The 14,130-nt window shown below is 34.0% G+C and overlaps 2 protein-coding genes across 2 annotated transcripts; both read right to left on the minus strand.

The window, feature by feature from the left end:
- Positions 1-2,704: 2,704 nt before the first annotated feature.
- LOC111804261 (transcription factor MYB36) lies at positions 2,705-5,383 on the minus strand. Its single transcript, XM_023688998.2, has 4 exons — positions 4,607-5,383; positions 4,119-4,275; positions 3,906-4,035; positions 2,705-3,823 (listed from the first exon to the last, which is right to left on the minus strand). Exons 2-4 carry the CDS (start codon positions 4,252-4,254, stop codon positions 3,193-3,195), a joined length of 897 nt encoding a protein of 298 aa, XP_023544766.2. The 5' UTR covers positions 4,255-4,275; positions 4,607-5,383; the 3' UTR covers positions 2,705-3,192.
- Positions 5,384-7,100: 1,717 nt separating this feature from the next.
- Positions 7,101-13,685, minus strand: LOC111803158 (branched-chain amino acid aminotransferase 2, chloroplastic). Its single transcript, XM_023687445.2, has 10 exons — positions 13,454-13,685; positions 13,291-13,349; positions 12,392-12,569; positions 11,397-11,570; positions 11,172-11,303; positions 10,661-10,759; positions 10,186-10,302; positions 9,221-9,316; positions 7,736-7,848; positions 7,101-7,359 (listed from the first exon to the last, which is right to left on the minus strand). Exons 1-10 carry the CDS (start codon positions 13,592-13,594, stop codon positions 7,245-7,247), a joined length of 1,224 nt encoding a protein of 407 aa, XP_023543213.1. The 5' UTR covers positions 13,595-13,685; the 3' UTR covers positions 7,101-7,244.
- Between the last annotated feature and the right edge of the window lie 445 nt (positions 13,686-14,130).

Raw genomic sequence — 14,130 nt, forward strand, 5'->3', positions numbered from 1 at the left:
TTTTTCAAAGGAAATTAATGAAGGATGTTGGTAAAGACAGCAATTAGCTAATCAACAGGGCTTTTCGCACAGAGACATCGAAGTAATATAATCAAAGGACATGAAAACCTCGATTGAAAGACATGTTTTGGGACACCATTTCTATCACCCATTACACCCATATTCAACCATGATGTCAACTTAACAAAATCATTTCAACCCATAAATATTATTTTATCCTAATATCAATATTTAAATAATCTGATTTTTTATTTATTTATTTATATAGGTTTGTTGTTTATTCTATTTTCTACCCGCTTTTGAATTCTCTGAAAAAAAATATATAATTATCATGTATACCCTACATTAAAAAAAAAATAATAATAATAATAATAATTGAAGAAAAACATATCATTTTTGTTTAACGTGGGATTGGTAATTAATGAACAAGATAAGCTAATAATGGAGAATAATTGAAACTAGAAGGTGAGGTTTGTTGCATGATTATTATTATTATTATTATTAGCAAATCTGAAGTAACTAACTCTTTGATCTCTCTGAAACTAAAACTGAGATACATGATGGTATGGATGTGATGTGGGTTTCACGTGAAGGAGTTATGTGTAGCACATGCATGGTAAAAAGGGAACATAAAACATCTGCATGCAAATATAATATATATATATATATATATATATACACATATAGATGCATGCTATAAATACATGATGTTATTATATTAGGATTATATAAAAGGGATATTAGGATTATATATAATTTTTGTTAAAAGAGTGTTGATAAGGAGCAAGTTGTAGTGGGTGTTGCTCTGGTGATGCCTATGCAGCATGAGACAAGGAGGCCCAAAGGAACATGACTCGCCCTTCTTACACCTCCATTAATATCTTCTCCTCCTACACTTGTAATCTTTATAATGGACTTTGTCTCCATTGATTCTCGTGTTTTGAATGATTGGGATGAGAGGGTGAGAGGATCACAGCCTTTGTCTTCTCATTTATGGCTAGCTACCTTGCCCACCAAGCAAACCCTACGTCTTTTATTTTTACCCTATTCATTTTCCTTGTGTATATACATGTATACTCTTTTTTTTTTTATTATTCATGTCATATAAAGCTTTATTAAAATGCTCAAACACAAAGGGGCTGTGGCATGAGGATCTGAGATCTTGCTTTTCAAAGTTTTGCGATCTATTTGCAGGATATGTTCCTTGACTATCATCTCGCTGTCCTTAACTTTCTTTGACTTTTTTTTTTTTTTTTTTTTTTTTTTTTGACTTTTATTCATGCCGCCTCTGTTTACTGCCACCCTTCATTATATCATATCTATTTTTCTCCCTTGTTTATGCTTATATTTTTACAATGATATGACATTATTAGATTCGAAAAGAAAGGAGTTGAGGTAGCGTAGATTTGGATGGAATTAATAGAGAGTGATAAAGACATGAGAGGAAATGGGAGGGGAAGTATATGCTGTCGAAGGGGAATATAGCCCATTGGAGGATGGGGCGAGGAGGGAGCTTGAATTCAAATCAAAACCATACCTTTCTTTAATACATATAATATACATGTCTGTCACCCACATTTTGCCTTTTTGTTGTTTGGGTCTTAAAGTGGGTGGGTTTACGGACTTTATTCTTTTTATTAATTTAACAAAATTATTGTCCTTGTACAAAGTAGGCCCATAATTAGGATTTAGGAGGGCCTCCAGAACCCTTTGGGCTTTACCCTACTTGACCCGCTTTCTTTAGGGTAAACGTGGCCCATGGGCTGTAAAGCCCAAGTCTACGCCTTGGATGGAATCTTAGAATGTATCATATATAAGAGGCCCATACTTTTGAATTATGATTATGTATTTTTATATGAGGTAATTTCATGTTCAAGCTTTAATCTTCATTAAACTATACATCATGAATTAGTTATTAAATTCCTTTTCAGGATTGAAAGGGGAACAATTTCATTTCTTACTAACTGGTAAGCTTTAAATATTATAGCCTCCCATAAGTTTGCCATACATCATCAGATCTACTATACTCTTTTTCTTTAAGTGTTACATCTAAACAAAACCCTATGGCTTGATTTAGCATTCAATATGTGAGTATGATATGGTAGTGACCTCTCTTAGTAGACGTGTTTTAAAAATGTGAGACTGATGGCAATACGTAACGGGTAAAAGCAGATATATATTTACTAGCGGTGGGCTCGGGCTATTACAAATAGTATCAGAGCCAAACACTGTGCGATGTGCCAGTGAGGATGCTGGGCCTCCAAGGGGGTGAATTGTGACATCTCACATCAATTGAAGAAACAAACAAAGTCTTTCTTACAAGGACGTGGAATCCTCTATCTAGTAAACGCGTTTTAAAATCGTGAGGCAATACGGAGCCAAAATAGACAATATCTACTAGCAGTGGGCTCGAGCTATTACAAATGGTATCAGAGCCAGATACTGTGCGGTGTGCCAGTGAGGATGCTGGGCCTCCAAGGGAGTGAATTGTGGCATCTCACATCAATTGAAGAAACAAACAAAGTCTTTCTTACAAGGATGTGGAATCCTCTCTATAATCGGTGAAAACAAATAATATGTACTAGTGGTGGATTTGAACGATTATGGGACGAATGTGATGAAAAGGTTGTGGATGTTGTATTGTGTGTAATAATGGGAGACTAAGGATGGTCCAAGATGAGAAGAAAGACGAGTAATAAGAGTGTTGAAGGGTACAGCTGATGTCTACTCCAAACCAATTATAAAGTGAAACAGGAATCTGATTCTGACACATGATTACAATGCCGGTTCTAAGAACAAGAGTTACACATTCATATTTTTGGTTGGAATTACATGGGATGGCTGTTTATGTGGGAAACAAATTCTGTGGACACATGAAGAAAAACGGTGAGAGAAAGCAGCCATTTTCATTTTTATGGATGCTTTAATTGCTACACACCAAAGCAGTCACAGCCAAACTGTCCCCATAAATAACAACCTTCTTCTTCCTTCTACTTCTTCCATTTCACTTTTCACTTCCATCCCTTTCAGCCATTTTTTTCAAAAAAAAAAATTAAACTTGAAACGAACGAATTACTTGAATGAGATTCGATTAAAGGGAAAAGAAAAGAAAAGAAGAGAAAAGAAAACCCAGTTTCTAAATTTCCAAAATACAAATTTACAAACCCTGTTGTAATTCAACATAGGTTGATGTCATTGGAGGCAATAGGGTGTAGACTCGGGAAAAACATGATTATGAGCAAAACTTTGGTGGGAAGCTTCAAAATCTGAGGAAACCAAGGGAGGATAAACCAAAGAGCTACTTCCCATCCCATATGAACCCTCCAACCCACTTTCCAAATTATGCAATGAATCTCCAAATTCAGTTCCATGGAACATTCCTGCTGTTGGATCCTCCACCTTATTGCTCATTCCATATTGCACGTCTCCTGAAAACTGACCAAAATTTGAACTTTCAAACACTAATGAAGGGTGTTGATGGGCCTCGTCCACTGGGTTCAATTCAAATGGATGATCACAACAAACCAACCTTCTTCCTCCCATTTTAATGATCAACTCCCTAACATCTTGCCCGCTTGTGTTGGGATTTGGATAATATGGGGCTTCATAATCATGATTCATATTCATGGACACTGCAGCAGGGTGAATGATGACATTATTCATATTCTTATCAAAATCTTGCTTTAGGGTATGAATTCTGCGAGCCATAGCTTGTTGCTCACGTTGCTGCTTTCCCAGAAGCTTTTTCTTTAATCTTGTGTTCCAGTAGTTCTTTATGTCGTTATCCGTTCTTCCTGGTAACTGAGCTGCAATTATCGACCATCTACCGAAACAAAAGATTCGGCTCAAATTGATTCATTAAATAATTAGACACGTTGAAGAAAGGTGATTAAAAATAATTTTACCTGCTTCCTATGGTTATGTAGAGGCTGCAAATGATGTTATCCTCTTCCTCTGAGAACCCTCCATGTTTGATGTTGGGGCGGAGATAATTCAGCCATCTCAAGCGGCAACTTTTCCCACATCGCTTAAGACCTAACAATTTTTTGTTGATGAATAATTTGATCACTTTAAAACTAGGGATGAACAAGAGGAATAAATGATTTAATTTGTAGTACCTATTTTGCGAGGCAAGGCTATCCAGTTGCCGCCTGTGCCGAACTGCTCAATATAAGCTTTGAGTCTGGCATCCTCCTCAGGCGACCAAGGTCCTTTTTTTACGTTGGCTTTGTCACAACAAGGAGCTCTTCCCATGTTTTGAAGTTTTTGAGGTATCTGTTTGTGATATCAAGATAATGGTGAGGTTTATATATACCGAGAAAAAGGAAGAAGGAAAGAGAGAGAGAGTAGTAGCTGGAGGTGAAGAGAATGCATGGAAGAAGGAGTCGCAGGATTTCAAAACAGGGTTTCAGAAAAAGATCCCAACTTTATGTTTTAAAAGGTTAAAGAAATTGAAATTTGGCACCATAGAAGACTTAAAAAACCATTCTTTTTTGTGCTTCACCTTTTCCCACAATCATTTATTGAATTATGTTGTTTACACCCAAAAAAAAAAAAAACCCCATTAGAATTAGAGAGAAGGGAAAGTGATTTGAAGGGTTCTCACATGAGTTTGAGGAAGAGGAAAGAATGGTTCCAAAGTAACAAAAGTATGAAGAATATTATGATATCATATGGGTGTTACCCTCTATGCTAATCAGAAAAAGTTGGTTTGAATCGGTCAGGGAAAGTTGTTGTCTTTATATTTTTTTTATTTGTAAGGAAAAAAGTTGATATGACGGTGGATAGCATTGGGTGGAAGAGCAGGGCTTTTATAGTACGGAAGAGATTTGGTGTTGCTGTGTTCTGCAGCATACTGATATGAACAATGTTATAATACTTCTACTTCCTCTTGTCATCTCTTCATTTAATTCTTCTAACTTATCATCTTCATCATCCAAATTTAAATCAACAAATTTAGTGAAGTCAAATCAATATGCATAAGGCGGTTTCAGAGTAGGAGACTGACAGGATATATTCTAAACCAAAAATAGGTCTCTGCCATGATTTTGGTCTCATTTTTACACCAAGAAAGTAGATTATACAACCATGAAAAATGAAAGAAGATTATTGAAATGAAAGGAAACAAGCAAAAGAAACACGAATTGTATATATCGAAATAAAAAGGGTAATTAATAAGTGAAGAGAAGAAAGACAGACATATATAGATGTGTGAATAAATGGGTAAATTTTGGTTAAGGTTGGTGAGCGAATGTGAAGAAATAATAATAATAATGAATGATGAAATGGAAAGGGTTGGAATTAAAGGAAGGATAATAAAATAAGTTGAAGACAAAAGAAAAAAGTTAGAAATGATGGGAACAATAATGGGAGTGGCTTTGTTGAGGTTAGCTAAGAAGTGAAAGAAAGAAGGATTTAATGGGTAATATGGATACCCAATAGCCAATGGGACATACCATTTTGGGACCCCAAAACAAAAAGGGCCTACGAATCTTTGTTTGGTTGTGCATTTTTCCTTCTTTTTAATGACATTAAGTGAATGTGAATATCTGAAGTTTAAACGGGGAGACGTGTATGATCATATATTTGGGAAAAAATGAACGGAAAGTGCAGGAAAATTCAGAACTTCTAGAAACATATTAATAAGCAAATACGACATTGGGTCGAATTTGAAAATGATATCATGCTTAGCTAACAATGGAATCAGTCTTCCAGATTGGCTAAACCCAAACAAAGTCTTAAAGTACAGAGCTTAAAATATATAATCAACTTGTTGTTGCTCAATAAAGCTAAAGCTAGAGTCAGGTATGAGGCTTCCTCTCGAACCATCTGTTCTAGAACCAGGTGTCCTTTTGAGTTAAAAAGGAAAAGGACCCATTATTTTTTAAAGAGGAGAGGTGCAAAAGGTCAAAAAGTAATTAAAAAAAAAAAAAAAGAAGTTAGCAGAGAGATGAAGACAATGTTGAAGATTTCAAAGTGTGAATTAGGAGATGATGGAATGTGTGTGTGTAGCTTATTTTACTTAAAAATTTGACCCACTTTCGGACTCCTGAGGCAATGGGACAAGACTTTTAACAACATTCACAAATTCTTTTACATTACTATTACTATTATCATGTGATCATGGTTTGGTTTCCAGCTTTCATTTCATTATCTTCTCCAACAGCTTCCTGTGTTTGTTCTTTTTAATATTGTTTTTGTTGTTTGGTCGTAAAGTCATGTGGGTTTGAAACTACGGGAAATTGTTTTTCTTCCTTTTTCAACTGTTCTAAAACAGTACCAACTCCATCTGGGAATACACCACATATAAACTTGAAGCTTCTAAATAAAGTTTTTATTTTTATTAGTTCCTTAGAGGATCGAACAAAAGATTTCTAATATTACGGTACTGCATACTCTTTTGATTCATTACTATTATTCATATTAAATTAGATCTCATGTAGCTTCCCTAGAGGATGGTTTACAAATATTACAGGGATTGAAGCTTGGCTAATAATCTAGAAAGAGCCCCATCCTAGGTCGAGAGCAAGAAGCTTCCTAATTTATTGGTTGAACTTCGATGGGAAACCAGCTAAAAAAACGGATTTACATCAGTAATCTTGGCCCCCTTAAATTCATTTTTAATTCAACCATAGTTCAAAGGCAAAGACACCAACCCACCATTGCTAAACTTAAACAAAAAAAAAAAAAAAAAAAAAAAAAAAAAAAAAAAAGAAGAAGAAGAAGAAGAAGAAGAAGAAGCGCAAGTTCCTACATTACATATGCTTGCCAACTATGTTTCATTGACATTGTTGAAACGCTGTATAATCTTCATAGAAATTTACACAAAAAAAGAAGGAAATCATTAAACAAAACATGAGCCCTTTAGGGAAGTCAATTTGGCCAAACTTTAGAGGAAAAGGCATAGCTCGACTGAATCAATGCATATTTAATTAAACAGTCTAGATCGTCTAAAACATGACAATTCAATTATTTTCTAGACCTGTCCAATTCCATGTAATCCTATGAACCAACTAAATTGGTGGCAGTTATCCCAATTCGAAGACAAACCATAGTCTTGCTCAGAGGGTTTAATATTATATTAGGGGCCGGCATAGAAATTAAGCAAAATGGTGTTTGATATTCATCACGCCATTCAAATCCAGTTCAAACCAAAGCATACACCGTTTAATTTTGAAATGAGAAAATTACAAAATCTCTGGGACTAGCAAAAAGGAAGAGGATTCTACAATGTCACTCCATACCTACGACAGACTGACAGTCCAATTCATTTTATCTTCGATAAGACCCATTTGTAATCTGGTAAGCACAGAATAGAGTTGTTGTGAAACAACTCCAACACCATCTCCATAAGATATCCTGCAAAATTCAGCCATCAAATCAATATGAGGAGAATGCTTTCATGTTTAACACTCCAAAAACCACACGTCCATATCATTGCCCCTACTCAAGCAACTGACGTAAAAAAAATGGAGAAACATCTCAATCTAGTCAAACGACATCCCATTTCCAAGTCCATTTGAGCGACAGAGGTAATTTATGGTTTGTGTTGTGGAGACTTAATCCCATTCTAAGCATGTTGCAATCTCTTCTAATACAGAAAACGAATTAATATGCAAACATGTACTTTAAATCAGAAGGCAAATTCAATTTCCCAACTACTCATTCCACTGTCTCGCTGCCTCGTAATGTATCAATAAAATGTTTCTGAAATACATCAGTCCCAGAATTTTACCTTTTTCCGAGATATGTGACGCTGCCCACAGGAGATATAACCACTGCTGTCCCCGTACAAAAGACCTCGTCAGCTTCAAGTAATTCATCCACTGCCACAAATCGTTCCTCAACCTGCACTCAATCAGTGCCCACTCAATCACATTTTCATCTACAAAATATTTTTAAACAGGCACGTTGAAATCTAAATATGGGAAACTACATTTGAAGTTATTTTAAAAAATAATTATAAACATTTGTTACTAACTTGTATTTCAAAAATCAAATGTCGTAGTAGAATAAACTATATTAAATAAGTATATTATAAAATTATACTAAAGAAATTTAATTTTTATTTATTAATAAATATATTATAAATAATATGCCTTAAATATTTGTTAGTTTATTCTGCAGTTAATATCAATAATTATTTTCAAACAAATGGTTTTATTAAAATTGTAAATAATTAATATGATAATCGAATTGAAAACTTAATTATATATGTCATATTTCAAAAATTAAATATAATTTATTTATTTCAAGCCTTTAATCCCCTTTAAAAACCATTTGGAAATGATTGATAGATAAAAATAATTTTTTTATCAATAAAAAATAAAATAAAAAAGAAATAGCGAAAAGGAAACCCCAAAACCACACACAAAACACAAATAATTAAAAATAAATTAATTAAAAGAGTTATAAAAAACAATAATAAACCTGAATAATAAAAAAGAAAATTAAAGAAATCGTATTTAAAAACACGAAAAAAAAATTAAAAATGAAAGAAAATCGAGAAGAAGAGATAGAAGAATTAATAAAATAAAAAATAAAAAAGTAAAGGAAACAAAAGGATGGGTTAAAAAACCCATCCTTTTGCATGGGTTTTAAAAGGAAGAAAAACGCTCCCTTTTTTATGCCTAGGAAAAGATTTTTCCACGCAAAAGTTTCAAACCCTCCTCCTAAACACAGGTTTCCTTTTCCCTCCTCTTTTACTTTCCTAGAAAATCGAGTATATCGATTGTCTGTGTAATATCTTTAATGTTACAAACTCCCCTGTCAGTTTACATATACCTAGACTATTCTCATACTACATTGGTTAGAGAATATTAAATTCTAACTACGGGACCACCATAGTTTGAGTTTAAAGTCATTAATTTTCACATGGCCATTTTACTAACTACTAGGTCAACCCATCGAGAGTGCTCAAAGTTTTTGAGAACTATTATACAATACAGTTGCCAAATACACCCATTTTACAAGTAATAAGAGAAGGCTTTACAAATGGAAAAAAAAAAAGTCATTCTTTCATTGCTCTGCAACCTAGCAATATTAAAGATTTAAAAAATAAATAAATAAATAAACGCCCAAACCAAAAGGACCAAAGACAAAGACAGGGTGGGGTTCAATTATCTAACTACCTCGGGCTGGCAAGGTTATGAGCAACATCAATATACTTTATACGAAAATAGTAAAACGCAAAAATGATGGAAGTATAATGGTGAAGAACCTGAAATCCAAGGCTACGAGCAACGTCAATTATACTCTTTCTCGTAATTCCTGGTAATATTGTTCCTTTTATGGCAGGAGTAGATATCACATTCCCCTAATCAGAACAAATGAGAATGTGAGGTACATTCACGTGAATCCATATTCAATTGAGAGACTTGTTGAAACAAACAGGAAAAATTCAGCTCATGTAACTATCAAGGTCGTAAAAAAAAATTCAGATTAAAAGGTTATAGAGAAAGTAAACACATTAATACATCGTATAAATCTATTATTCACATGTACCATGCAGCCTCCCAAGAACAGCAGGAAAAAGTTGTAAATTTAAGACAAATGAAAATTAATTGATCTAGAATACAGGACGGAAACTACAGTAACTGTTCAGGATTCTTTTCAGGTTGTAGAAGTGATAAGAGCTAAAGGAACATAAATGGATAGGCCTAAAACAAAGAAATAGGAAACAGTTTAACAATATCTCTCAGTTAGACCCTCAAAACCACCCTAGCGATTTTAGGCATCACACCTAAAATAAGTAATCATATAATCGAAATAAATTTCTAGAAAACTGCATTATTTCAGTCTCTGCCTAGAAAGATTTGCATGCCCCTATACTTAAATTTTTTTTTGAAGTAAAGGCTCGCATATATCATCAGAGGAAGATCCCTATTTGGTCTCTCGTCATTCAGAGCATGGAAATCTAGCCGTTGGGACCTAGTAGCTATTATTGTTTGCTCCAAAAATTGAGAAGTCCGCTAATCTTTCTGTAACAATGCATAAAAGTGCAATTTATAAAAACTATGAATTATAGTCTTGAGCCTCTTTTTGGAACTCTACAAATCGACTTCTTTGTAACTCGTCTATAACCCTCTTAGATTCTGTCAGTAGATTTTTTTTTATTAATGAAATTTGTTTCTAATTTAGAAAATGGTAGTACTAAATAAGTAACTATAGTGATCAGCAAAGTACCTTCACAACAAAAATATTGCATGATGAAACCTCCTCGAGATATTTTTTGTGCACACAATCAAGGTATAAAACATCAGAATAACCTTTTGCTTTTGCAGCAGATTGTGCCTTCAGGACCTATGAACAAAAATTTAACAGGCAGAAAATTATATCAATCATCCCAATAATAGGAGTAGTTTTTCCATCAGACCCTAATCATATGGTGAGAACATCTTCATTTAAGTCATTCAGCTTCGAACAAACAGCATAATGAAAGTGGGAAGACTTAATTCCCTTTATCACTCAGTCATAAATTAAGATCGAATTACACATTTTTAAATTAGGAGGTGAAACATGATCGCGCTACTCCATAATATAATTAAAGTTTCATGCACTGGTACTGGTTTAATTGTAAAAATTTAGCAAATGATTATTGAGACCAGCACCAACAACTCGGTAACGAAAAAAGAAAGTCAAATAAAAAAAAATTGCTCACCGCCGCATAGTTGCCAATGGTTTTTACACCTCCAGTACCACCAGGTGTAGCACGATGCAACTCATGCTCAATGACTAAGTTTATAGGTGCAATGCCTTCCTGTATTCAGAAATTGATTTTAAAATTTTACAACAAATGCAATACAACACAATATCAAGAGAAATTGCTTAATGTAGTGACGTCACATATAAGTCTTCATAGCTGGGGGAAAAGACCATACGTCACAATATATTTCAAGCATATAGTTTTAATAGTTCTGCTTCCAACAATGCAGATATAGTGAATTTCTCAAACTAACACTAGAACTTTTGAGCTCATGACTTTCAGCAATTAGGAGTTGAGAATTTGTCCAGATAACAATCGCATTTAAGTTGAAAATTCAACTATTGATCAACGTATGAACAAACCCATGTGAAAAAGCTCATAAAACAGAATTAACATTCTGAATATAATTTTTTAACGTTAATGAATATAATTTTTTTAACATTAATGAATATACAAAACAACAAACCTTAAAATAGTTTCCGACAGGTGAAACATAAATTAGGAATGTGTATTCAGGAGCAGGGGCAAGGCCAAGAACGGCCCCACTACCCATCAGTAGAGGCCTGATGTACAATGAACCTTTACCTGCAGGAGGCACCTGAGATGCAAGGGCAACTAGTTATGGACTTGACTGTAATAAACTACATCCCAAACAAAATGAAAACACAATGTAAACAATAATATTCATTACCCAACGTTTGTTTGCCAAAACAGTTGCCTTCACAGCTTCCACAAACTGATCAACAGTTGGTGATTGCATGCACATCCTCTCTGCACCCATCCTCATCCTCAATGCATTTTCCTCTGGACGAAAGAGAAGAATAGAGCCATCTTTTCTGTATGCTTTTAGACCCTCAAATAGCCCCTACTTAGAGACGATAAAATTTGTCAAGCAAAATACAAAATCTTATAAATTATATAATGAAAAGAATGCATTAGCAGTTCATTCAAAATGTTATCCTTAAAGTATGACCGTAGATCAAACAAGTATATAAAGGTGAAAATCCTCGTTGGCAAGTTGAATTAGTCCTCAAATGAAACGGATCTATAATACTACAACTACTAATAAGCCTAAGTGCTTCTACGGCAAATGTTCCCAATAACATTCGAGTTTACAGTATGTGATGCTTCACATGCCTACACATAAAATCTCCTTGAACACAGTAACAAGTTTTTCAACAAACGTATCTACTTTCTCCCTACCTTTCAGAAGGAAATTTGACCATTTCTAGCCAATAATTAAGATTCCATTAACGCTACTTTATCCCTCTATTCATTGTCCATAGAAAATATTTGACCCTTCTAGATAACTTGCGGGAAAATTGATGTCCGGTATGCATATGGTACCAAATTTTCTAAAACTTTCTGGAAAGTTATCTACAGTTAAGATAAGAATTCAGCAAAAACAAGGATAAAAACAGACCTCCAATAAGAACGAAAGAGAGTGGAACGAATGGTACCAAATTAACAAAAATTGTTGACAAGATTTAACTAATAAGATCAGATCTCAGTCATAACAAGGATAAAACCAACATCAAATAAGATTGGAAGAGAGCAGATGCCGAACTACTTAACCAATTGAAGATTATAAAGCAAGAAATTCATGCTACTTCATATAGAGCATGCTATACTTCAAAAGTAAGAACAAAAAAAAACATCACGTGTAAAATAATTGAATGATCTAACCTGCCCATAATTTAAGACTCCAGCTGAAGGACTCAGTTCAATGTTTCCAAAACGCTTTAATTCACCATTAGAAAAACTGCCACCTCGAGGACATTTCATAACATACATATAATCAGTAGGAATTATCCCGAAACCAAGGTTGTCCCAATCTAAGTCAGGAACTTCCACTGCGACTTCGCTGCAGAGTTGCAAAAATGTTAGTGGAGATCAGTTGAACGTAAATAGCATAACACTTCGCACAGAGATCAGGTAATTGGCATGTATATTTATGGAGTCATTATCATAACCATGTTCATAAGGTGCAGTGTCGTGAAATAATTTTGGACAACTGCTGATGCCCTTGGTGTGATAATATAAACTGCATACTCAACCATTTTACTAGATTCAATATAATCCTAGTTGACTAATGTCAGGCCCAATAGTTTCCCAAAACTTGCCATATAAATCACAAAAGAACCATGAACCGAAATGTAATAAAAGAAATTCCAGCTTTTCCTATCAAATTACTTTTCTCACCGTTATTTCAATATATTCCCATCAAAGCTTACCATCCAAATCGCAAAAGATCATGAACTGAAATATAACAAAAGAAATTCCAGCTTTTCCAATCAAATTACATTTCACCGTTATTTCAATATATTCCATCAAAACTTAATCACAAAAAATCGTGAACTGAAATGTAATAAAAGAAATTCCAGCTTTTCCAATCAAATTACATTTCTCACCGTTAATTGAACATATTCCCATATAGATCTAGTATATCACCATTAAAGGTGGGATACACAATATAATTGTACGTTACACAACCAATTTCAAGCAAATGCAGTGTATTCTACAGATACAGCAGAAAACATGAACACGGGAACCCGTATAGGTACAAAATGAGATTTTCACCATACCTGATGGGAGAAGCCGTTTGACAGGCATTGATGGAGGGAAAATGAGGCTTATTCTGGAACTACAAGACAAAAAAAAAAAAAAAAAAAGTGAAAAAGAAGAAGATCATAGAAGCATTAAAGATGAAACAGCAATCGTTAGAATAAAGAGACAAGGGAGAAAGACCTTGAGAAAGAAAGGAGACGAGCGCTTTCTGTGGAAGGAGGAGGATGAAGATGCAGACGAATGGAGGAAAGGAGAATAATGGCGAGAAGAAGAAAGAAGATAATTAGGCCTGAGGCATGCAACGGCGGCGCTGCCCTCCATTTCGTCCTCTCAATGTAAAGTTCTGTGAATTGGATTCCCACGTTTTTTCTCTCTCCCTCTCTAAATACCTTTAAGCAGCCTGTAGGCTGTAGGATGCACTCGTAGGCAACTAAATTCACGACTTTATTTCTTCGCTAAAAAACAAATCGTTGAGGGAAAAAAAAAATGGAAAAATTAATATTACTTTTTATTTTCTGGTTTACTTCATCTTTTTTAAAATAAACTTTTTTTTCAATTGGAGAAAAATACACTAAGAAAATCTTTGAGAAAAAAAAATTTTGATTTTTTTTAATAGAAGAATGGGTATAGAACGAATTCCAAAATATTTGAGAGTTTGAAGCAATAACTTATTAAAAGCATGAAATTATCAAAATTTGGTGGTAGTAACCTACCCTAACATAGTTCAATAAATCTAAAAAAAAAGTGTTTTAAAATTAGATTATGAACATTTATTTTAATTTGAGTTAATCTTGGGAAGGATTTAGTAGAGTTTAAGCTGTGTTTGATTATTAGAAATAGTATGTTAGATAAATCCG

The sequence above is a fragment of the Cucurbita pepo genome, chromosome 10 (genome assembly GCF_057944985.1).
Source record: "Cucurbita pepo subsp. pepo isolate OVF chromosome 10, ASM5794498v1, whole genome shotgun sequence".
In the NCBI taxonomy this organism is placed as follows: Eukaryota; Viridiplantae; Streptophyta; class Magnoliopsida; order Cucurbitales; family Cucurbitaceae; genus Cucurbita; species Cucurbita pepo.